Here is a 24580-nt window from a genome sequence, read left to right as displayed (position 1 = left end):
TTAATCTAATACAATGAAATTCATAAATTAAGTGTGGCTGAAGTGTCCAAATCCTTTTTGGGCCCAGTGTATATTGTAAATTGTATGTGTATATATTGTATTTTGTGTGTTATGTTATTTCATGTTTAAGGTGTCCTTTGGAACAAACCAAAATGATGCCCAAAAATGCTATCTAGGCAGGCAGCTCATTTGGTTTTGAAACACAGACATAATGTCGCACTTAAGAAGTTTTAAAGTTCTGTCATTCATATTTGTCACTAATATATGTCACTAATTAAGTAGGCGGTAATGTCTCCATGTAAGAAGTGATGACAGTTTACCCCCAATACATCAGTATGGCAAATTCTCCAGATGGAACAAAAGCAGTAAAATGCTGCATCAAATGCAAGCCTAATGGCCTGGATAAACAACAAAAATGGAGCAGATGAACAAAGACTCATCACAAAGTGCCTTTTTAGAGCGGAGCTAGTGTGACACATGCGAGTGGCAGTTCAATAATGACTGCAATTAACAATCATTATGTCAAAACCATTTCTGAGGCCCATTATTATGTTGTTCTCAAAACCCTTCCTGAAAAACTAACATTTATTACTAACCTAGAAAGGTGGGAGGGAAAGCAGAAAGACAGCGAGATGGCCCACAGAAAACAGCTCATACACTCAATCAGAACTACCTACATGGTACACACCACAGCAATCTTAATCCCCAAACTCAGAATCCCTTATAATTATTGGTATCAATATTCTATTTGATTATTAGGTGGTTGAAAATCTATCAAATTAGGCAAATAAGACAGCTTTCAACCAACACAACCTTGAAATTAAAGTATGCTTATAGTAAAAATAAAAGAATACTCCTCATAAATCATTGATATCAAATCATTTGCATAAGGATTTGTAACTCCTGCAAAGCTTATCTGAAGACGGCAGAGCTAAAAATGTCCTTTCCCTTCCACTTTGTATTTGTTTTGTTTTATCTAATGAATAGAACGATTAATATTATAGAGTTTTGGCGATAGTGTTATGTGCTGTTGTTTGCGTGCTGTTGCATCATTCTCACTGTATAAAATACAAATATTTTAAATGCACCACCCAGTTCTCGTATGAATTCCACTTGTAATAGCATGTTTATTTATAAGCATTGTACAGTATGTTGTGGTGCAGTGCCATGCCTCTCCGTGAGCTGGATGGCACACAGGCATGGCACAGATGGGAGAGGCAGTCTGTTGGCGTCATGAATACAGTAGAGTCTCTCTTCACACATTGCTTTACTCAGTCCCACATGCACATAATAAATGTAGGACAATATGAGCTTCGCCATGCCTAACGTCTAAGGTGACTTCTTAGGGATGTAGTTATTTGATCTGCATGAACACGGTGCATGTGGTTCTAACAGTTTGAATGTGACATTTGACAGGTTTGTATGTGGAAAATGTCTGCCCACAAAATGAGTGCATTTTCAGATTATTGGATCACTTTGCATCAATTAAACCATCAATCACTTTGAGCATTGTACATACCGCTCAAGAACTGCTTCAGGCAGTGTGAAATGGTGTCAAGTGTGTATATGCTAAAGGAGAAAGAGAACCTCATTTAAAAGAGTTGCAGTAGCTGCTCATTATGATCCAATCAGTCTTGTTTGAAAGTGTTAGTGTGTGGGTGGGTCTGGCGCACTTGCACTTTGAAAGAGTTTGCTTAAATATCACTGAGCATCTTTAAATATCTTAAACTGAAAACATAACACTGTCCTGTTCTCAGAACAGCATTAAAGAAAATAGTCTATGTTCACAAGCTACTATGGGAATGCAGAATTGTTACTCTGCTACAAGAACAAGGATATTGTTATTAGTATTTGTCCTTTTGCTTTAGCTGGTAGGTACTTAAAGTCAGTTACATTTCACTGCAGCACTAAGTGGCTCTGTGTTCAAGGTAGATTTGTATGGTTGAAATACAAGCACAAAAGCTAGCTCACTAAATTGATATTCAGTGGAGCATATCTCCCAAGATATATACTTGGTACAATATATTATATGTTCGAGCGCAATAAAGCAGATTAAATGAGGAGAGAAGCAGAGAGAGAGGGCAATTTTTTCAGGTCAAAAACCTGGTTTGGTGTGTTTGTGGTATTACTACAGAATTTGTGCATTTAGTGTGCTTTTAATAATACATACTGTATTATAGTTGCTTTACAGAGAACACTGAACTTTTGTGTGCAATGTGTATAATGTACAGTATGTGCAAATAAATATGTTTATTTGTATTGCTTGTAGTTCTTTTTGTCCTGTACAGTTTATTGTGTGGCTGCTAATACATAGTTATTTCTTACACAAGAACAATAAATTCAAACTATCAACAGGATCAGTTGTTCAGTCAACACTAAAATACTTAATGCAGATTATAGCATTTAGATACGGATATCATGTATGTAAACTAACAATTATACAGCTACATTGAGCTTACTACACGGTCATCTCCCACAAAATAATTGTATTTTGTCTGAAAAACGGCAGCATGACAGAATCATCTCTGAACCCTGTAATACACGTGCATCTTGCTGTCTGGACCTCCCCTGTATCTGCAGTAAGTACATAATCTCGGTTAAACAAACTCTTCAGGTTCTGACTAAACTCAGTATATGCTTTAAAATAACCATAATTATCTACAGTTCTCAAAACAAGTCCAATTTTACAGCTGTGAAGACGCTAATAGGCTACATAGCTTTTCAGGTTAGTCTGCTCAGGTTCTTCCATCGATGGATAAAGACTCAACAAAATAATTAAATGCTTCTATTTTCGATATTTGGTCAACCTCCTCAAACCCATAATCATTAACAGATAGGTGGGGAAGAACAATATCGCCTCACTAAAATTCTGTGATCATTTGTTCTCAAGTTTCTGTCATTTTTATTGCTGCGTTAGTACATAACATAATGATTGTTTACGCTTAACCGGAAGTTTCGCCTACAAAGCGTCATGGGACTCGGGAATATTGTGGATACATATAAACATTATTTGACTTGATTTGACTTTAATGTTACAGTGGGTTTTTTTTTTTTTTTCTACTTTGGCAATGAAATATCAATATTCTCTCTTTGCACTTTCAAACAAACAAGTGATAGCCAGTGCTGAAGCATTTTACCAATCAGAAATTAGCATAAAAAAATTGGATTCAAAGTAATGGCCAGCATCGTCCAATCACTACCAACCATGTTTAAATAAAATGATCCATTATAAATTCTGAATCTAAGTACTGATTACCATTGGCCCATGTCTGCCAAAAAATTTTGAGTGGTACAAAACATGAATTGAAGCCTGAAACTGAACTTTTGTTTGGATGCTCCCTTGCTCCCTATTTAGAGAATGAATTAACCACCAGTGTGCTGTATGTCTGCACTGGTCTTAGAACAGTTCGAAATGCACCTTATTTTCATCCTAACTCCATATATAGCCTCTGAAAGCAAAATTTTTTAGCTTTTGGATGAACCCATTGATTCTCAATGTGATAATGCATAGTAAATATAGGATTTCTAAGGAAAAATAGTGCTAAAGTACACATTAGTGTACATTGTGTTTAGCATCTTTGCGTTTCGCGATAAAACGCTCACATTTTTCAAAATGGCATATCAAATGAAACTAGAGACTTTAATTTTTTGACTCAAACAGGTTTCAAAACTTAATTTGGTTTAATAACAGATGTAGTTTTGTTGCCATTTCTTCCAAAGAAAAACTTTGCAATCTCTGTGCCATATTGTTTTGTCACATGATTAGGTGCGTCGAAAGTTTAACCCTTTACCGACAGCCCAGAGTTTTCTGAATTGAGATCAGTCAGTTTAAATGAATTTGTAATTATGTGTTGCATATAGCGAAGCCAAAATACAACCTTCACGCATATACGCAGGGTCACACAAGGTTAAACAGAGAGAGAGTAACAGAGAGAAAGACATACAGAGAAAGCAAAAGAGTATGTTGGCAAATGGCTTAGATGTACCATTTTTAGAATTCTATTAATAACAGATCTGTCTTTTAAGACATCAGATATGTCTTGGCAGAGGTTTTGATTTGAGTACTGCACTAAGAAACACTGGCAAACTATTTTGTGCTTTAGAGATTTAAAATCATTCGGCAATTCCTACCCAGTACTTCAAAAGTCTTCTTATAGTAGAATGCAACTCACCATGGGCATCACGGTAGTATGCATGCGTCACGCTCCTGAATCGCTCCTGTCCTGCTGTGTCCCAAATCTACAGAGGATGAGAAGAAAGTAAACTAGGCCTCATCCCTTTACCTGCCTCATTCAATCTTCTTATAGTATATCTGTTTTGACTATTCATCATATTCATAACACTGTAAATGGAATGGAGGTGTAAAGGCTTTAATTATGTTATTATGGCGTGTGGCAGAAGACAAGAATGCAGATTTATGGTGAGTTCAAGCCATATTACACAGTCCACGTCCTGATAAGAGCACCCAGTCAAAACACACAGAGACCTGTCAGACAGGGTCATGTTTCACACAGATGAAAGTGAGCATGCAGGGACGAATGCTGATGCGCAGGGCAGCCTGATATTCCAAAGGCAGTGAGACATCACACACACACACACACTCAAAAGATACGGCAGCAGTTTTGGGGTGATTTTCAGTCAATAAATGGGTAGTTCAGCAAAAAAAAATAGAATTCGATCATCATGTACTGACCCTCATGTCATTTCAAACCTGAATGACCAACTCCTGACAAAAGGAGATGTTATTCAGAATATTTATGCAGCTCTTTTCCACGCAATGAAAGTGAATGGGGACTGATGCTGTCAAGCTCCAAAAATGACAAATAATCACTACAAAAGTAGCCCATACAACTTGTCTATATTGAAAGTCTTCTGAAGTCATACGATAGCTTTGTTTGTGGATGAAACTGATATTAAAGTCATTATACTGTACACAGAAAATCTTCCCCTCCGCTACAGCTCTCAAATCTCATTTGTGTATATTAAAATATATTGTGTTGCATCTGGTTTAACCTCAAAGATGCCAAACGCCATTGGTTTTCATGTATCACATGGCCGATAATGACAAGTCTTATAATGGCAAGTTTAAATACGCGGAAGTGTGCATAAAATCTGAGAGCTGTGGCGGAAGGCAAGACTTTCAGTAGAATAACAACTAAAACTTTGCTCTGTACCTCACACAAAACTACCGCATAGCTCAGAAGACTTGGAATATATAAGAATATATGGACTTATGTACTAATTACAGTATATGATGCTTATCATTTTTGGTGTTTGACTGCATCAGTACCTATTTACTTTCATTGTATGAAAAAGAGCGGCATGAATATTTTCTCATTTTGTGTTCCACAGAGGAAAGAAATTCAAGGGTTTAGAAAAAAAATGGGGTTGAGTAAATGATGCCAGAATCTTCATATTTAGGTGAACTATTCCTTTAAGAATAAGATTCAGGATCAATGCCACAGCAGCTGCCTCAGTAATCAACTGATTTTAAAAACAGTCTTGGTATGTGAAATCATACAAATTGAGACACACTGAAAGCATGAGGAAAGATTATATTTGCTTTAAGGTGTTTGCCCTTTTGACCTGACACAGTGAACACTTTACTATTCTGTAATAATCCCTATCAACAGACCCTAAATTAACATTTATTCCCTCCTTGACCGCTCTCTCAGAAACACTGTTAAATAATTCTAGAAAAAGTCCACCCATTTTAAAACCATTTAAAGCCATTCGTAGTTCACGTACAGGTGACTAGGGTTATTATGCTGTATGTGTGGTTAAATAAAATATGTGGTGGCATCTTTGTGCATCCCTCGACTAATGCGAGTCATGTGGCTAATGGAGCGTTAAAGATTAATGACAGCCTCGTTAAACACTCATTAGAGCTGATCCTTGCAAAGCACATCCATTGTTTACTTAGTCAATATTAGCCAGAGGTAGCAAAGCAACATGGGAACATCCAAATGTTTTACCTCGGTGCTTAAAATAGCAATGATAATTTGAGTTGCTTTGAAATAAAGTAATTAAATTACCCGATTACTCAAGGGTTTATTATGATCATAAAAAATATTGATTGATGGTATCATCACCTAAAACCCTGTTGGACTGAAAGAATCAACATTAGTAACTGATACTGTTGGTTTATCACTCTTAATAGTCCCAGTTCTTCACAAATAGTACAAAATGGTGTTATCCACAATATTGTGTTTGTGTGATATATTATGTTCAAGGATTGGTGAAGCTGGATCATCATGGTCATTCTGGCTTACCAAATATTGTCATTCTTGTTAAGCCTAGATGGAACTATATTGGTCTTTCAGCAGGTAGTTATTACCTGCTCAGGAATAGTTCACCCAAAAATGAAAATTTTGTAATCATCTACTCACCCTCATATCGTTCCAAACTTGTGCACCTTTCTTTCCTCCATGGAACACAAAAGGAGACATTTTGAAGAATGCTCAGATGGCTCTTTTATGTGCAGTTACAATGAATGGGAACTGGAGCTTTCAAGTTTCAAAAAAGATGTAATAGCACCATAAAAGTGGTCAAAAAACAATGACGTTTTCTAAAGTTTTACGACAGCTTTTTGTGAGGATCAGAATGAATAGTGAAAAGTAGTGAATTCACAAACAATTTTTTTTTTTTAGGCAGATCTTCTCAACAAATCAAGTTGATTGATTACAACACATTTCACTCTGAGCACCGATTGCATATTAATTTGTGATCTAACTGGAACAGAAGTGGGCAGCGGAGTGAGGCACGCTTAAAACAGTGCCGCTCTAGACAAATACAGCTGAACAGTTTCCGACACAAACTAAATGCAAGCAAGATGCTTATTTAATTAAAGAGCTTATGCTTATTTAATTAAAGAACATTAAAGGTGGTTTCGAGTGAGCACACTTGCTAAATGAAGACAGAATGCATAAAAAAACTGAACTGGAGCCTGCCTACAGAAAATAAAATGAAGCGACAAACAAACTGGCAACATTTTTTTCTTTTTTTGAATCAGATGTGCCGCAACGCCATTCTGGACCGTTCTGCCCCATTTAATCCCGAACTGTAGATGCAAGGAAAAGACCGACCAGTACATTCTACAAAATGTCTCCTTTTTTGTTCCTTGTAAGAAAGAATCTCATTTGGGTTTGAAACAACAAGGAGGGTTAGTAAATTATGAAGAGTTTTTATTTTTGGGGTGAAATATTTCATTAAACACAATATGATTAAAAAGATGCATGAAAGAAATTATGCTCACCTGTAGTTTTACCCTCACGCCATCAATATTCAACACCTTATTCTGCAATAAAAGAGAAAAGAAAAATCAGCTTTGCAAATCATGGCTTTTTTTTATTTTTTTTTATAAAGTTCACTGAGATCGTCTCGTTATCATCTCTGGGTCACGGAGTACTGAAGTGATTCAGTTTGCTTGGCAAGCATCGCAGATCCATCATGCGTTTGAAGGTGAGTTGTCAGCAGAGTGTTTGTGTGTGTGATTGTTTTGAGCTTTATTACATCTCCAGAAATATTACCCCCACATATTACACTGATCTGTTCTGTTTCAATCCAAAAGTCCAGAAAACAGTCCAAATGTTTTGGTTTTATGTGGTCAGGATAACATGTGACAATATGGCAATGCCCAAAGCACCATGGCAGACAATTTTCTTTTGTCATGCATTAATTGAGGCACTTTGGGAGCTGATTCTTTATCTAACCAGAAAACAGTTGTTCCACACTTTCTAATCAGTGTGGAGATTGTACGCTCTCATTATATTATCACTGTCACACCTAATGATGAGTGAGAAAACTGATTTAACACACACCAACTATCTTAAACACATGCAGATAAAAGTCCTTTAACATCTGCAATTTGTTGACATGTTGAGATCAAGACTGTTAAGTCACCGCAAAATCATTTATTTTTTTGTATCCATTTTTATTTTTTTTATCTATTGCATCTTCTTTTGATTTACATCATTAGAGTTGGGGACAGGTTAAAGGCTTTTCTTAAAACAGCTTGAGTATTTGTCCTAAAAAAAGAAATAAAAAAAAAAGCGAACAATTGTGCGGTCATCTTTAGTGTGCACTCATGCCAAGTCTTGGCATCAAGCTGCCATATTGTTATAGAGCACACACTAAATTGGAAGGTGCGACACTTTTCCTAAAAAAACTAAAATAAATAAGGGCATATGTGGGGCGGAGGGCGGGGCCGGGTCGTGATTCCGCATACCCGGCCCCTAATTAGCCCGAGAGGGATAAAGGCCGACTGGAGATGGCAGTGCGACAGAAAGAGTGTTACGGACAGCTGTCCGACACCTGTGTGTGTTCGCCTTTTGATTCAGTTTATTATTAAAATATTATTTATATCGTTAAGCCGGTTCTCACCTCCTCCTTTCCTTCTACCCTGTTACAGCATATTTTCGGCTTACTCTGCTAAACAGTGAGACAGCTGAGCTATCAGGACTTGGGTCAGTACAGCTGTCATTGCATCATAATATTACAATACTTGGTGGCAATGCATCATAATAAACCTGTTGTCAAACTGAGATGCCCAAGTAGCAAGAAACTGACACAACAAGAAAGTTTCATTCAGGAACCAACTAAACAATAACACCAACATCTTAGAAGATACAATACATCAATAAGCCATGAGATGCTGTGGATTAGACATTTTTCCTCAGGTAAGGGCTGCTCTTCAGCATGAAGTGAAGCATGCATTTATAAAACAATGGCAACATCAAACATAACAATGTTAAAAATTTGTTTTACATTTATTATAGGATTAAACGAGTCTTCCATTAATTAATAGTTCATTTAACTACAGATGAAGGTACTGTTAATAAACAAACACAAGGTGATGGCACTTGCACGTTCTTTTGGCACCCCAAAAAAGAACTGCTGTCAATATTTGCTTCATTCAAATTGAGCTGAAAATGCTCCAAAAGTGCTGTTTGTGGGGCTAAAACACCCAGTTTGCAAAACATTATTGGAGATTTGGGCTTCTTTAAATTTCCATCAGGATCAGTGGATCAGGACAAACTCAGGATTTGATATACAGTGCATTCATAAAGTATTCAGACCCCTTCATATTTTCACATTTTGTTATGTTGCAGCCTTATTCTAAAATGCTTTTTTTTTTTTTTTTTTTCACATCAATCTACACTCCATACCCCACAATGACAAAGCAAAAACCTGATTTCTAATAACTGCAAATTTATTAAAAAGAAAAAACTGAATGGTGGCCTGGGTAGTTCAGTGAGTAAAGACACTGACTACCTCACCTGGAGTCGCAAGTTCGAATCCAGGGCGTGCTGAGTGACTCCAGCCAGGTCTCCTACGCAACCAAATTGACTCAGGTTGCTAGGGAGGGTAGAGTCACATGGGGTAACCACCTCGTGGTCGCTACAATGTGGTTCTCGCTCTCGGTGGGGCTCGTTGCGAGTTGTGCATGGATGCCGTAGAGAATAGCGTGAAGCCTCCACACACACTATCTCTCCACGGTAACGCTCTCAACAAGACATGTGATAAGATGCGCAGATTGACAGTCTTACACACGGAGGCAACTGAGATTCGTCCTCCGTTACCCGGACTGAGGCAAGTCACTACGCCACCACGAGGACTCAGAGCGCATTGGCAATTGGGAATTCCAAATTGAGGAGAAAAGTGGAGAAAAAAAAAAACTGAAATATCACATTGACATAAGTATTCAGACCCTTAACTTAGTACTTAGTTGAAGCACCTTTGGCAGTGATTACAGCCTCAAGTCTTTTTGGGCATGATGCGACAAGCTTTGCACACCTGGTTTTGGGGATTTTCTGCCATTCATCTCTGCAGATCGTCTCAAGCTCTGTCAGGTTGGATGGGAACTGTTGGTGGACAGCCATTTTCAGGTCTCTCCAGAGATCTTTGATTGAGTTCAAGTCCGGGCACTGGCTGGGCCACTCAGGGACATTCACAGAGTTGTCCCTAAGCCACTCTTGCTTTGTCTTGGCTGTATGCTTAGGGTCACTGTCCTGTTGGAAGGTGAACCTTCGGCCCAGTCTGAGGTCCTGAGCACTCTGGACCAGGTTTTCATTAAGGATATCTCTGTATTTTGCTGCGTTCAGCTTTCCTTCAACCCTGACCAGTCCCTGTCACTGAAAAACACTCCCACAGCATGATTCTTCCACCACCATGCTTCACCGTTGGAATGGTATGGCACAGGTGATGAGTGGTGCCTGGTTTCCTCCAGACATGATGCTTGGAACTGAGGCCAAACAGTTCAATCTTCATTTCATCAGTCCAGAGGATCTTGTTTCTCACAGCCTGAGAGTCCTTTAGGTGAATTTATGCCAATTCCAAGTGGGCTTTCATGTGTCTTGCACTGAGGAGAGGCTTCTGTCTGGCCACTCAGCCATAAAGCCCAGATCAGTGGAGTGTTGCAGTGATGGTTGTGCTTCTGCAAGTTTCTCCCATCTCCACACATGATCTCTGGAGCTCAACCAGAGTGACCATCGGGTTCTTGGTCACCTCTCTTACCAAGGCCCTTCTCCCCCAACTGCTCAGTTTGGCCAGGCGGCCAGCTCTAGGAAGAGTCCTGGTTGTTCCAAACTTCTTCCATTTAAAAATGATGGAGGCTACTGTGCTTTGGGAACCTTCAATGCAGCCTTCCCCAAATCTGTGCCTTGACACAATCCTGTCTCTGAGCTCTGCAGGCAGTTCCTTTGAACTCATGGCTTGGTTTTTGCTCTGATATGCATTTTCAGCTGTAAGACCTTATATAGACAGGTGTGTGCCTTTCCAAATCATGTCCAGTCAACTGAATTTGCCACAGGTAGACTCCAATCAAAGTGTAGAAACATCTAAAAGATGATCCAGAGAAATGGGATGCACCAGAGCTAAATTTCAAGTGTCATAACAAAGGGTCTGAATACTTATGTCAGTGTGATATTTCAGTTTTTTCTTTTTAATAAATTTGCAAAGTTATCAAAAATCTGGTTTTTGCTTTGACATTACAGGGTATGTAGTGTAGATTGAGGTCTAGATCAGGGCTGCAGTTAGAAATTCTTGGGCCCAGTACAAAACGTATTCAGCTGGCCCCCCTCCATTAAGTTGTCCGGACAGTTGTTCCAGCAATGTGCACTACCTCAGTGGCTTTCACTTTTGCTGTTGCGCACTGTCTCAGTGTTTAGAACCTCATCTCCCGCTGACTGTGTTTGGATGCGCTCTACAATATGGAACAGCCTTTCTGTGGGCTCCCCCTTCCAGTTCAGCCGGGCACCCCTCAAGCCCGGGACAAAAGGTCCAGTTGTCCCCCCTTATCGGCGGCCATGGGCTAGATCAAGATTGGATGAGATGCCGGAATTCAATGAATGAATGACATAATGCTACTACGAGTCCTCTGCAAGAATAATCACTTAGGCTTTCAATTCCAGAGTGAAGATATGACAGATATGAGGCCAAATATGATCTAACAATGATCTTAAATCAACAATACCACTATGTACGATGTAACAGTATGAATGGGACCCCGTCTCACGACCACTGCAGTGCATACTGGCTGTTTGTGAATAAAAAATAATGTGATACTTCTAAAATATGTCTTTGCATGTATTTTTTATGCAAGTAGTAACTTGTTCAATCAAAACTTGTTGTTAGATTTGAATACTGAATAAGTAAAATATTATTATTTACTGTGTGTGACCATTAATTTAAGCAGTAAAGATTCATATTGCATGTCTGATGGTACTTTGATTTTTATATGCCACATTTCCCTGGCTTAAGAAGTGTGTTAAACGTGTGTGTACATCTATTAATCAACCTGTTACATGTTCGACTGAATCATTTAGGCCTATTGAATCAAGTTAAAACTTGTTTTCTCAATATTTCTAAAAGAACATTATGTATATTTAATCATAAACCATAAATATCCCGGTGACACTTTACAACAAAGTTCTATTTGTTAACATCAGTTAACAACATGAACTAATAATGAACAATACTTTTACAGCATGCATTATACTTGGTTAATGTTATTTTAAAATCAAAAGTTTATATGTTAACATGAGTTAATATACTATGAACTTACATCAACTAATAATGAACAATTGTATTTTTGTAAACTCACATTAACAAATATTGATAAATGCTGAAAAAAAAAAAATACTGTTCATTGTTAGTTTGTGATACCTAATGCATTAACTAACGGAACCTTACTGTATTACCAACATCCCTTTATAATAACTTTTATTAACATAAACATTATTAGATTATATAATGCTTAACAGATGATCAAAACTGCAGCGCTGCCCATATTCACTATTAAAAGCAGCTGCTCAAAAGAAGCTGTAAGCGTGGTAGCCTGTGGTGTGTGACGTTATGGTCATTAAATCTATAGGCTTTATATGCTGGTTATGGCTGCCAAGCAACATAGAAACTTGGTACATTAATCTAGAATGTGGGGTCACGAATGCACCTCGTCCAATTTAGAATTTGAAGTTGAAACTGTCCGTTTTTTTATTCCACGTTATATTTGTTGATAATTCCAAGGTGTTTTCAGAAGGCATTGCAATAAACAAAACCAATTTAATCTATTAAAGCAAACCTTGGAAACCTCTACACTAATAATCAGTTATAAGGGGGTCACTCTTTTGTTTTTTTACCTCTGCAGTTTTTCAGTGCAAATATTGAGATTTACAAAGAGTAAGCGAGATACAGTAGGACACGGTAAAAAGTGTACGAAAGAAAGTCAAGAACAGAACAATCAAAACCCTCAAAGTAAATAAAAATGGGGTTGATGAGAACAGCTGAACTCTGTGTGGTTTTAGAATTACTTTTTCAACCCTCATTGATGGATGACTTCCATCACATTTTTTCTTTTATATGAGATCATGTGATGTAATGTAAGGGAACGTTCACACAGGATGCATTCATACTGTAGTACCTGTTAGTTATTTTTATTTTATATTTCTACATCAGGCACAGTACACTCCAAAAAAAAATAAAGCCTATTTTTAAGATTTATGCATTTAAATTTAGAAACAAATTTTTATCAAATTGAATTGAGTATTGTTTAACAAAAATAAGTTAAAATATGGTATATAGAAGCATTAATTAAAAATAAATGTAACTTAAATATATTTTTTTTCAGTTTTATTCATTTACATTTTTAAACATACCAAATGTCCTCAAATTGAAGTTATGAAATTGAAATGTAAATCTTAAAGATGCTATATGTAATATTTTTACTGTACTAAATCATAAAAATGACCATAATATGTCATTAGAGAATTAGGAAACATGCTAAGTTGAAATACTGGCTTCTCCGATAACGATGCTACAGCCAGTATATTCTACTTTGAAGTTTCCATTCCGGGCCGGAATTTTTGTTTATGTTTTGGCCTGTGTGATTCCACCCACTGCCCACTCACCAATAGTATTTCGACACCACCAGGTTGCCAGATTTGAACAAGTTTGCAGGCAAACAACACTGCGTGCTGCAGCCATGGAAGCCAGCAAACGAACTGGATCAGAGATAACAGATACCACCCGACCTAAAAAGCCTCACCATCCATCTAAAAACCACTATGACCAGAGGTGTAGTAAAACAAGGATGAATATTGGAGATGCTTTTGGAAGATGGAGACAGCTTAAAGCCCAGAAATCCTTTAAAACGGATGCTGAGTTGGCTAATTTTCTCCTTAACAGGTAAGCATTGAGCGTCACCTAAAATTAGCTATCTAATTTATCTCGGCTATTAGTGTGGATGGAAATTGAGTAAATCCAACATTTGAGCACTCGCATTCATACTCAGGGTTTCATGTGCAGCCTGGTTTCAAGGCAGCGAGACATAGCCGATGAACTGATCCCGATTAATATGGTGGAGCGGACGGGCCACAGCTGTTTACTACATCAGCAACAACCAGCGTGACAGAAAAATACAACGGAAACCACAAGCTTGACTCAAAATTGACTCAATTTACAAACGCGATTATATGTTTTATGAATACTGATGTCCAAATCGAGTAACGTTACTCATGCCTATCCCTAGCTACTTGCTATAGTTTTTCTCTAATCTAATGTAAACCTTGCATCATTTTTTAGAAGAGTTTATTGTATTTTGTGACTGAATCAATGAATGTGGTGAATTGTCACTAGTGTTAGATTGCTAGGTAGATATTTTAGTTCAACGATATACAGTTTTCTGCATGCTTAGGTTGATTATGGCATATTCTTTTTAGCTACGAGGGTCCAAGCACCTCCACCCCTAGCAAGAGGGACTGGAAGAAGCATCACTTGATGGCCCCGGCACTGTCCAGAATTGGATGTCTATCAAGTGGAACACTTTCAGACCGGTCAATATCTGAATCAATATTCGTTTTCAACCCCCATTATGAAGTGTATATCCTATTATGAATACATAAGTATGTAGCTGAAACTAAGGAAGTTGATGTAATGCAATTTAAATACAGTTTCCTGTTGCGTGTCCTCATTCTGGCAACCCGTATAAGCTTCGAGTCTGGGGCGGGGCAGACAACTCTCCAATATTTTGAATTTGGACTGCAGTACCCATTTCAAACGCTTGTTGTCAATCTTACATATAGCACCTTTAAAAATAGGCTAAAATATTTTACAGAGTGTAATGACAATCATAGATAAAAAATTGACCTGGCACTTTATTTTTTTCAGAAAATATGATGGTACAGTACAACCAATTAAAGGTGTGTATTGTCAGGACACACTTCTGTCTCAGTGAAGGTGGTGATACCTTCAGCTCAAGTTGTATATTGTTAAAACAGCCGGTTAAGGAAGAGGTCCCTTGGCACTTGTTAGTTTGGGTCATAAATGGGGAGGACAGTGGAGACATCAAGTGACTCAGAGCAAACACCTACACTTCTGCCTCTGACTCTGACAAGCCAATTAGATACTGTGAGAGGAGCAGCTTATGTAACGACCAAATCCTGAACTCAGTTTGTCATCAAATTTGCATAGAGATGTGGCCAAAGCCTTCAAAAGACAATCACGTCTGAGAACTAAGTTGTAAATGAGTCATTTTTAAGCCTGAAGTGGTTAAATTGGATGAAACGATATCAAGTCCACATTATAAACAGTCTCGAGGGAAAGTTACAACAGAACCAGGTTTTATTTTCCACTCATTTTAAATTAAGCACATGAACTGCTTTTGATAAACTCAATAAATAATATTACACACAACACAAGGCATAAGATAATCCTTCGGCTTTAACAAGAATCCAGTAGCTAATGCATGTCCATAAAGTTCACTTCAAAGTTTTTCATGTCAACTACACTTTTTCACTGAGGAAAAGCTAGCTTAATGAGCCTAATTAAATCACAAACGAATGCTTTGTTTTGTTCCTCTGTGTTGGTTTGGCCCCAGTCGATGCTGTTAGTCAATGTCTGTAGGGGATGGTTTAGTCAATCACAAGTCTGAAAACCCCTTGGTGTTGAAATGTGCTGTTCTGTTTATGCAGTCAGAACTTCCGGCTTGCTGCAGGTGACTCTATACAAATACTGCCATCAACAGCCAAAGAAATGTTTCATTATTTTAATTAAAGTTTTCAATAGCAGTGCTTCTCACGGTCACAACATAAGTTTATTGACTGGTGAAATGAGAACTATTACATCAGAACATTACACTGTGACCAGACTGACATAATGATGTTGTGCTACATTATGTGTTAGCTAATGATTTAAGGGCCCATATTCAAAATATTCCAAAACATTTTTATGGTTACATGACCATTTTCCACCCTCTCTCTAAACCTTAGAATTAAATTGGCTGTTTTTGTATTTTTAAGGACTTATGTAAATTACCTTTGTATGTTACATGGTCCCAACCTTGCTCACAGTCCATTCACTAACCATCTAATGCATATGTATTGCATGCAAACTTGAAAAAAAAAAAAAAAAACACTTAGAAAATCGCAAGCTACAATCTGTATTGCCCAACTGCAACACAACTTATAGTAGTTGGGTTGCACAGGTTTTTTTTTTTTTTTTGCTTGTTTTTTCAGTCTGCCAGGAAACAATTTTATTCAAAAAGGTACTGGTTTGACAATATGAGCACTTGTGAGTGAGAATCTTTTAAAGCTGATGTATGTAACCTTTCCTGTGTTAAAATACTTTCTCCTATCTGAGCTTAATATGCAGAGACAACTATAAGCCTATAATTTTCTCAAACAAATGTACGCATTCTTTCTCTCTGGCGCATTGAAAATTCCTGTTTGTTTAGAGTGACCCACTTAGACCCACCCCAACAACATTACACGCCCAATGGTGTGAGTTGGGGCGGGACTATCTCTTTGTTTGACCAACGGCAATTCAGAAAGCTGTTTTGAAAACAGTTTATTTTTGCAATTCCGTTTGTTGGCCATAGTGCCGCAGAAATTACATCCTTCAGCTTTAAAGATTTTTGAGAGTTTTGTTTGAGCCCATTAGTAGCAAGCAGACTAGATATTCACAGAGACTTCCATGTCAGTCTAATATTGTGGTATCATGTATTTCAGATTTACCCACAACTAAACAGCACATAAAAATAAAAAAAATAAAAAAATAAATAAATAAATAAAAAAAACTGGCTGGTTGTTTTACATGTATGACAGTTCTCAGCCAGAATAAGCTGGAAAGTAGACCTTTATGCTGCAAGTCAAAAGCTATGGCTTTGTGAAACTAACCCTTACATAACTGATTAATGGCACTGAACAATATTCAATAGTCTATTATCTATAGCACAGTATAATATATTTCATCTTTTGAAGAAAGGTGCTTAAATCCATTAAATGAAGAAGGTAAATGTACTGCATATAATGATAATAGGATAATGTGTCTGGTAAGGTTAAAGGACTCATTTAAAGAGAGATGGAGACGGAGAGATTCTGATTAATCATGCAGAGAGTAATAGCTTCATATCAGTAAGATGTTATCAGTTTGAATCATCTAACAACTCACTGACTGAATCTGTGGTTCTTATTCACTCAACTACAATCATTACTTTTCTCATGCGATGTTAACTTAAAATGAATGTAAACGTAAAAAAACCCCAAAAAAAACAGTGCAATTACTGACTGATTGTTCATATAACATGTAGTTAAAAATGCATTGTGTAAACACACATAAATGGCATTATAACTTTTTTAACATTGAAATGAAGTTATAGCCTATAACAAGAAAGTATTCCTTGCTCAGTGAGTCAAAAAATCTGCAAAGATCACACTGTCAGGATCAGATCTTCTCTTCATCAGTTCAAACATTAACTCCACCCAACACCTCACAGCTATATCATCATACTGACATTATGGCTGCAGGTGGCAAAGGCTGTGTCTCATTTGGAAGGCTGCACCCTCCGGAGGACGCATTTGTTGGCCGCATACGTCAGAGGCTGTCTCGTTTCAGAAAAGCAAGTACGACCTTCTTTCACAGGAATTCGGAGGATGCATGAGGTGTATCCTTCTTGGGCACTCACAACCCACAATTCTTTGCTTCAACGGTAATGTCTATAAAAATGATGCCAATTTGCCCGTAAATATGATGTTCAAACGTAAGGAATGTTAATTCCCAAGTTGAAGTACCTCAGTAGATGGGTGCAGAGTATATAATATGTATAATTATATTAATATATAATTAAAATAAAGTATTAGACTAAAAGTACACCTGTAAAATCTATTTTCTTTTCTCTTTACATCATTATAACTCTCCTAAAATTTACCTCATAAAATTCCCTTCTAAAGGGAATTTGCTCCCTTCTCACTCAAAGCGCTCGTGCTTGTTAAAGAGTGGCGTGCTGTCATAGCAACCATGTTACGTTCCGTTTCCGTTTGTCCTATGAATGAGGCTTGTTTAAAGGAGGACGCTCAGTATGCTGCAGCCTTCAAAGGACGCGTCCTACCTAGTACACAGCCTTCGAAACGAGACACAGCTAAAGAGTAGCTAAACATGTTTTAATTGCCTTCAGAGTACCTGGTCTGCACAGCGGCAGTGAAGATAGACACATATACAAAATGTATGCAGCTCTGCTTCAGTGTTTGATATCTTTCAGATAAACCATCTGTGGTATGCACATAGTTTAGTAATCTACAGCAGTGGCTCTCAACTGGTGGGTCGTGAGACTGTTCTGACATGGTCGCGGAGAGCTGAGAAAAAACAATACTACACAAATATATAAAAGCAATAAACCACAAGGTTGTGTATTAGTGATTTTACCACATAGGCACTATGCGAATAAGACTTCGCATTCAGCCCTTTACCCTCCTGGTAAAATCTCTATAATGCATAGCCTTGAGTGGCTTTTTGCTTTTGTAAAGTGGCGGCAACAGCAATATAATAAAATGTTCAATAAATAGGTACATTATTTATATTAATAATCGAAATAAACAATTCTTATATAGGCTGACAAGCAATGTAGCAACATGGCTCATCAACAGAATGTGCAATCACAGGAGTGTTTTTTTTTTTTTTTTTTTTTTTTTTTGTGGATTTATTGGTTTATTGTTTACAACGGCTTCAAACACAGCTCATCCAATCAGAATTTAGAGTCTGAACTATGCATTTTATTAAAAAATTTATATTCTGATAGCCCATGTTAGGTAGTTAAACTAGGCATATGCCATTATGGACAGGTTGTGTGACATGCTCTTATCCTCGAACACCATAAACAAAATTATGCAAGTGTAGCGAATTTGGTAGTATAAATGTACACGGGATGGGTTAAAGTGCCCACGTACTTCCACCATTATATGTAGGGAAACAGTATGTGTGAGCTAGGAATTAATTTAAACTGTCCTTATTCTACATTATTATGTAAGGAAATTTATAATAGAATTAGTCGCATTTGACAACCATTATAAATTAGATAAATGACAAATAACTAGATTATTTGTTTGAATAAAATTCTCCACCATTAAAATCGTAATACAAAGTCTCGTTGTATCCGCTCACAATTTCTATTGTAAGGAATTAGCTTTAATAAGGGAATTATGATTAATTCTGTTATTGGAGTTATATTGTTCTCACGGCTCATTGAAAATAATATTACACATATTTAGGTACAGCTTTGAAGCAAAATCTTTTAAAAACAGGGATGAGATTATTTATCAAAATATACCACGGTCAAATTATTTTTAAAAGGGGAATATGAATAATTAACCATAACTCATAATAAATTATAAATATTTGGATCAGTTAATAGAATTAACTTGATGTAGCTGAATTAACATTAAAATCAATAAATCTGTTCGTTCAGCGAACACTCAGTATTGATCGTCTATCAACTCTCAGAAAGGATATTTTTCATGGCCACAGAAAAATAACTCTTTCTTAGCATGTAGCTGTGATCAAATCGTTAAATTGACGTTGATTTACAAGCAGACCAGAATCAACTCGCAAAAATGTACACAAAAGCTTTATTTAACTAAATCACAAACACATAACTAATCTACACAAACACATACACACAAATCACACATACATGGGAAATGGAAAAGTGATAGTGAATGCAACCGGAACAGAAAAGGGGAAAGAAGCTATGACAAGAGTCATTTATCCATCTGAAAGAACCATCAGTTTCTTACTTCAAAGCACCCTTGTTAACAAAGGGGTTCACAGCTTATACTAAACCTCTGTTTAGTTAGTTAATTGTACGATACTTGCAATGCCTTGGCTGTTGAGAGAGAGGCCGGATGCAGTTTTAGGAGAAAGTCTTGATGGTTCCTTGAGTCAATGGTGTTGAATTTGCAATCAATTTCATCCGTGTCGAATGAAGAAATGATGATGAACTTGCGGTGTTAATTTGACTCAGTTATGGTCGAGGAAGTTACACATGGCTTGATGTGTTAAGGCCTGCCGGCCCACGACCTCGCGTTCAGACCGGGTGTTTCCGGTCCCACACGAGCAGCAACCATGAGCAGAAGGGAGAAAGAGAAGAGGGAAGAGAGAGAGAGAGGGAGGTCACTCCGACAGTGCCCTTTAACTCCTGAGGGAGGTCACTCCTCTCGAGTTTGGCTTGACCAATGAGAAAGGTGCAATTTTCCAGCGGGTAAAGTTCCTTTGTTTGGAAGCGGACTCATTTGCATGATTGGAGTAAGCTAGCAGTTTGTGCCCCTTTATGCTCTAATTAATATAACAAGCATACAATGCATGCTATAAGGGGGTGCTATACGCCAATGTTTAGGGCATCACACAAGGATTAATTTGATAGGAAGCATGATACCAATAATTTTACATTATCTAGTGGTTCTGTCATAAAGCATGCACAAAACGGTATACAGTACAAAAGACACTATATGAGACAGTAATAATCATACACACAATGTCCTGAGGATATGCATGTTCATTTATAGAACAGTTTGTCTATAAATTAATGAAAAAAAAGTCTGTTTTATGGGCTTTATGTCTCTTTCCTATGGGGGAGTGAATTTCTTCTCCACATTTCTTTGCTTTTGCATGTGGCTACCTTCCCCAACCTGGAATGTCTCTGAGGTCCACTAGTTGCTGGACCAGTGTCAGCAAAGGGGGAGTAAGAGCTGATAATGATTAGTGGGAGAGCAGACATCTCAGAGTCTGCTTGGGCCTACTTGGACCTTTGCTTGTTACGGTCTTGAGACATCTGTTGGATTATTCATTAAATAATGAATAATTGTGTGTCTGATTGGTCCAGATGCTACACAAGATTACATGAAATGTTAAGTTCAACTACAAACGAAAATTTATACAAATTGATTATTTACTCACATTCATGTTGTTCCATACTTGCATGACTTACTTTATTCTGTGGAACACAAAATGAGATGTTAGGCGAAAGATTAGACTCAGCCACCGACAATTCAGTTTCATCATAAGGTAAAAGATGAAATTAAAGTGAAAGGTGACAGAGGCTAACATTCTGGCCAACATATAATTTTGTCTGCCACAGAAGAAAGTCATAAGGGTTTGGAAAGAATTGGATGAGTTTTTATTTTTTGGGTGAACTATCACTTTAAATACAGATTAGGGACTTGACATTGTGTTGGGTCACCACTTGATATCTAAATCTGAGTCCTGAAGCAAAACCAGATGAGAATCACTGACCACATTAATAAAGGTGTACAGTAGGTGACCTCCCTTAATTTCCTTGTCATCGTTCTCTGTCTCTTTTTTCCCCCACCCTCTTTCTCCTTCTGGCTCTAGATGTCTCTCTCTCTCTCTCTCTCTCAAGAGTTGAGTGGGTCTAAAGGCAGCTCCTGAAGAGGAGCTTCCTTCTTTCACACAACAATCACATACATCACTTCTCTCATAGTTTTTGCTCTGTCTTCCCTTCTTTTCTCCTTCACAAGTTTTTCCTTGTTTCATTATTAGCTCAGCCTTTAAAACTGAAGTGTGTAATTTCTACATCATCATCCAAATGAAATCACCAAAAATAATCAAGTTTTTAGCAGGGTTTCAAACACTCCCCTCATTTGTCTTTGGTCAGAGAAACATACTGTCCCATTCCAAAAATCACACTATTGTTATATGTTGCTGTGTCGGGCTGGTTAGGAAGCTCCAACAAACAGGAGCAATGTTTTACTTACACTCACCGAGCACTTTATTAGGAGCACTATGGTCCAAATAAAGTTCCCAACATGGTCTTCTGCTGTTGTAGCCATATCCGCCTTAAGGTTCGATGTGTTGTGTATTCTGAGATGCTATTCTGCTCACTACAATTGTTCAGAGCGGTTATCTGAGTTACCATAGCCTTTCTGTCAGCTCGAACCAGTCTGGCCATTCTCTGTTGATCTCTCATCAACAAGGTGTTTCCGTCCACAGAATTGCCGCTCACTGGATGTTTTTTGTTTTTGGCACCATTCTGAGTAAACTCTAGAGACTGTTTTGTGTGAAAATCTTAGGAGATCAGCAGTTACAGAAATACTCAAACCAGCCCATCTGACACCAACAATCATACCATGTTCGAAATCACTGAGATCACATTTTCCCCCATTCTGATGGTTGATGTGAACATTAACTGAAGCTCCTGACCTGTATCGGCATACACTTCACTGCTGCCACATGATTGACTGATTAGATAAATGCATGAATAAGTAGTATGGTCCAGTTCCGGCAGCTATTTATGAGCCCTTCTGTTTGGAACAACCCTTCATCATGGCAACCATGATTGTTCCTCCTTTGAAATGACCTTCGGAGGCAGATTTATCCCATTTTGGAACGCAGGGTACATCTGTCTCTGCATAATAAGCTGCGATAGGAGAAAATACTTTAACACTGAAAATGGGGCTTCAGTGAGATGAGTGTTTGCATATTCTGGTCATCTGTTAGGTTGGCTGGGTCTAAACGAGACTATTGGTCGGTGCTGGTCTATGCATCACCAAAGATACTTCAAAGCCCAGCCTGAGAAGATTAACAGATGTCCCATTTCAGGTCCTATTTAGCACCCTACTTGTGAACTCTTTGAGGCCAGTGATGTAGGTCATAGAGTAGCTTGTGGTGTGTGGATGGACACTCTCATAATCAACCCTAATGACCTGCTGTGTTCAGAACACCGTCATGTGCTTATTAATATTCATGGCAAGCCAATGCAAAAAATCAAAAGCTGCTGGGCTGGGCCAGCTGTCACTCAAACTCTCAGGACCTGACAAAGAAATGTCTCATGAATATTCATTGGCACTCTGCTGTAAAACTCCTTAAGATTCCTTAAGATTATTTTCCAGATTCTGATCTCCTGTAAATGCTTTATGTGCAATTAAAGGGCTGATAACTCATTTAGTCTCTAAATGTATTCAGGATGCAATGTGAATCTGAGGACATAGTTGTTGCTGTGCTATTTGCTTAATCGTGTGCAAAATATTGTAACTGACCTTTTCAGCAGACCTTAAATGATTGATGAAATGATGTGACTTTGACACTTTGTCCATAAACAAGCGTGGAGAACACTAACATAGTGACAGAGATGCAGTGTGTGGCCTATCCATTGATTTGCATGTCCATATTCCATGAGTATAAGAAAATATGCAAAATATTATTTCCAGTATACAGTACATCTAATATGATAAAAAAAAATGAAATCCATCACACAGGGTGACCAGAATGTCCCGATTTACCCTGTATATTCACATGTAAATGTTAAAATCTGCAGAAACCAAGTTCTTATTTGTTTTATTTTATTTGCATTTGATTCTGTTCAGAATTCATGGAAAATGAATAAACAAAAGCCGTGCAAGCAGGAAACGACAGTCCTACAATGGCCACCAATGTTCCCATTTCAGCAAATTAGTTGGGGCTAAAATGTTTACATAACGTAGCAAGTAAACATTCCTGAGTAGAGAAGACATCTTTGACGAAAAAAAAAAAAAAAAAAAAGACTGACCTCATGAACATTACATGGCAAATTTTTGCAAATCAAAATTACGCACTTCATCGTGTGGTTGCAGTTTCCTAGTGAAATGTCCAGCGGGGGGCACCAAAAGTGAGTGAAATGGTGAATCAGGCAAAGTTTATAAGGTAAATATTAGATGGAGTTTTAATGAGTAAAACATATCTCCCTAACCTAAAACTTTAAACTAAATCTGAGCAATAGTGTTTTAAAAGCAAATGAGAGGTGAACAAAACAGACATCCTTACCCTAAACCAACACCTAAATCTAATCGCCGGCTGTGTCTCGTTTGGAAGGATGTGTCCTCCGGAGGTCACATTTGTCGGACGCATATGTCATCGAGGCTGTCTCGTTTAATTTTTTATTTATTGGGAATGCAAAAAAGGTTAACAATTGTATAAATGTAAGTGCATATACATAAAAGGCACTGACAATAGATAAAAAAATAAGAAAAAGACAGCCTCGATGAAGTATGCGGCCGACAAATGCGACCTCCGGAGGACGCATCCTTCCAAACGAGACACGGACAATAGTGTGGTACATGCAAATAAAAGGTAAACAAAACAGACATCCCTACCCTAAATCATCATCTAAACCTAACCGTTAGTATGGAAAAAGCAAATGCGACATCAAAAGCAAATTTTCTGAAGCAACCACGTCGCTTCTATGACATTTTCATCTCATGTGGCTGGGCTCAAACCGCTGTCTGACTCGTCGAAATTCCAACACTATCAGGTGAGCTACCCTGGAAGCTATTCATGCTAGAGTAGGTGTGTAAATGAAGGTGGTTGTGTAAGAGTTCAAATGTATCGTTTTTCAAATTATATGTCAGAGTAAAAGTGTTTTGATATCCTATCATAGCTGTGTGAGAGTAATAGTGCAAAAAATACATGTTTATAAAGTCATAATCAGTTGCTGCAGCTGTGAATTGTGTGGAAGTGAATAAAACGCACAGTTGTTGTAGCACCTCTAGTGTTAATTTCACCAGGAAACTGTGGTGAAATGTAGAATTTGGCACGTAAAAGTCAGTTTGCAAAAATGTAGTTACAGTAATGTTAATTCTATGAGATTAGGTTGGAAAAAAACATTTTATACTTAGTGCATCCGGAAAGTATTCACAGTGCTTCACTTTTTCCACATTTTGTTATGTTACAGCCTTATTCCAAAATGGATTAAATTCATTATTTTCCTCAAAATTCTACAAACAATACCCCATAATGACAACGTGAAAGAAATTTGTTTGAA

At 37.6% G+C, this 24580-nt stretch overlaps 1 protein-coding gene across 1 annotated transcript in view; it reads right to left on the bottom strand.

Annotated features, from left to right (window-relative positions):
* The window catches only part of LOC127426637 (ras-related protein Rab-26-like), a 112679-nt gene that overhangs the window by 58623 nt on the left and 29476 nt on the right, over positions 1–24580 (bottom strand). The window contains exons 3-4 of the mRNA XM_051673568.1: positions 7256–7297; positions 4173–4239 (exon numbers count right to left, since the gene is read on the bottom strand). Coding sequence (XP_051529528.1) covers positions 4173–4239; positions 7256–7297 — 109 coding nt within the window. The remainder of the gene's footprint in view (positions 1–4172; positions 4240–7255; positions 7298–24580) is intronic.

The sequence above is a fragment of the Myxocyprinus asiaticus genome, chromosome 36, assembly GCF_019703515.2.
Source record: "Myxocyprinus asiaticus isolate MX2 ecotype Aquarium Trade chromosome 36, UBuf_Myxa_2, whole genome shotgun sequence".
In the NCBI taxonomy this organism is placed as follows: Eukaryota; Metazoa; Chordata; class Actinopteri; order Cypriniformes; family Catostomidae; genus Myxocyprinus; species Myxocyprinus asiaticus.
This window is presented reverse-complemented; position numbering and strand designations above follow the sequence as displayed.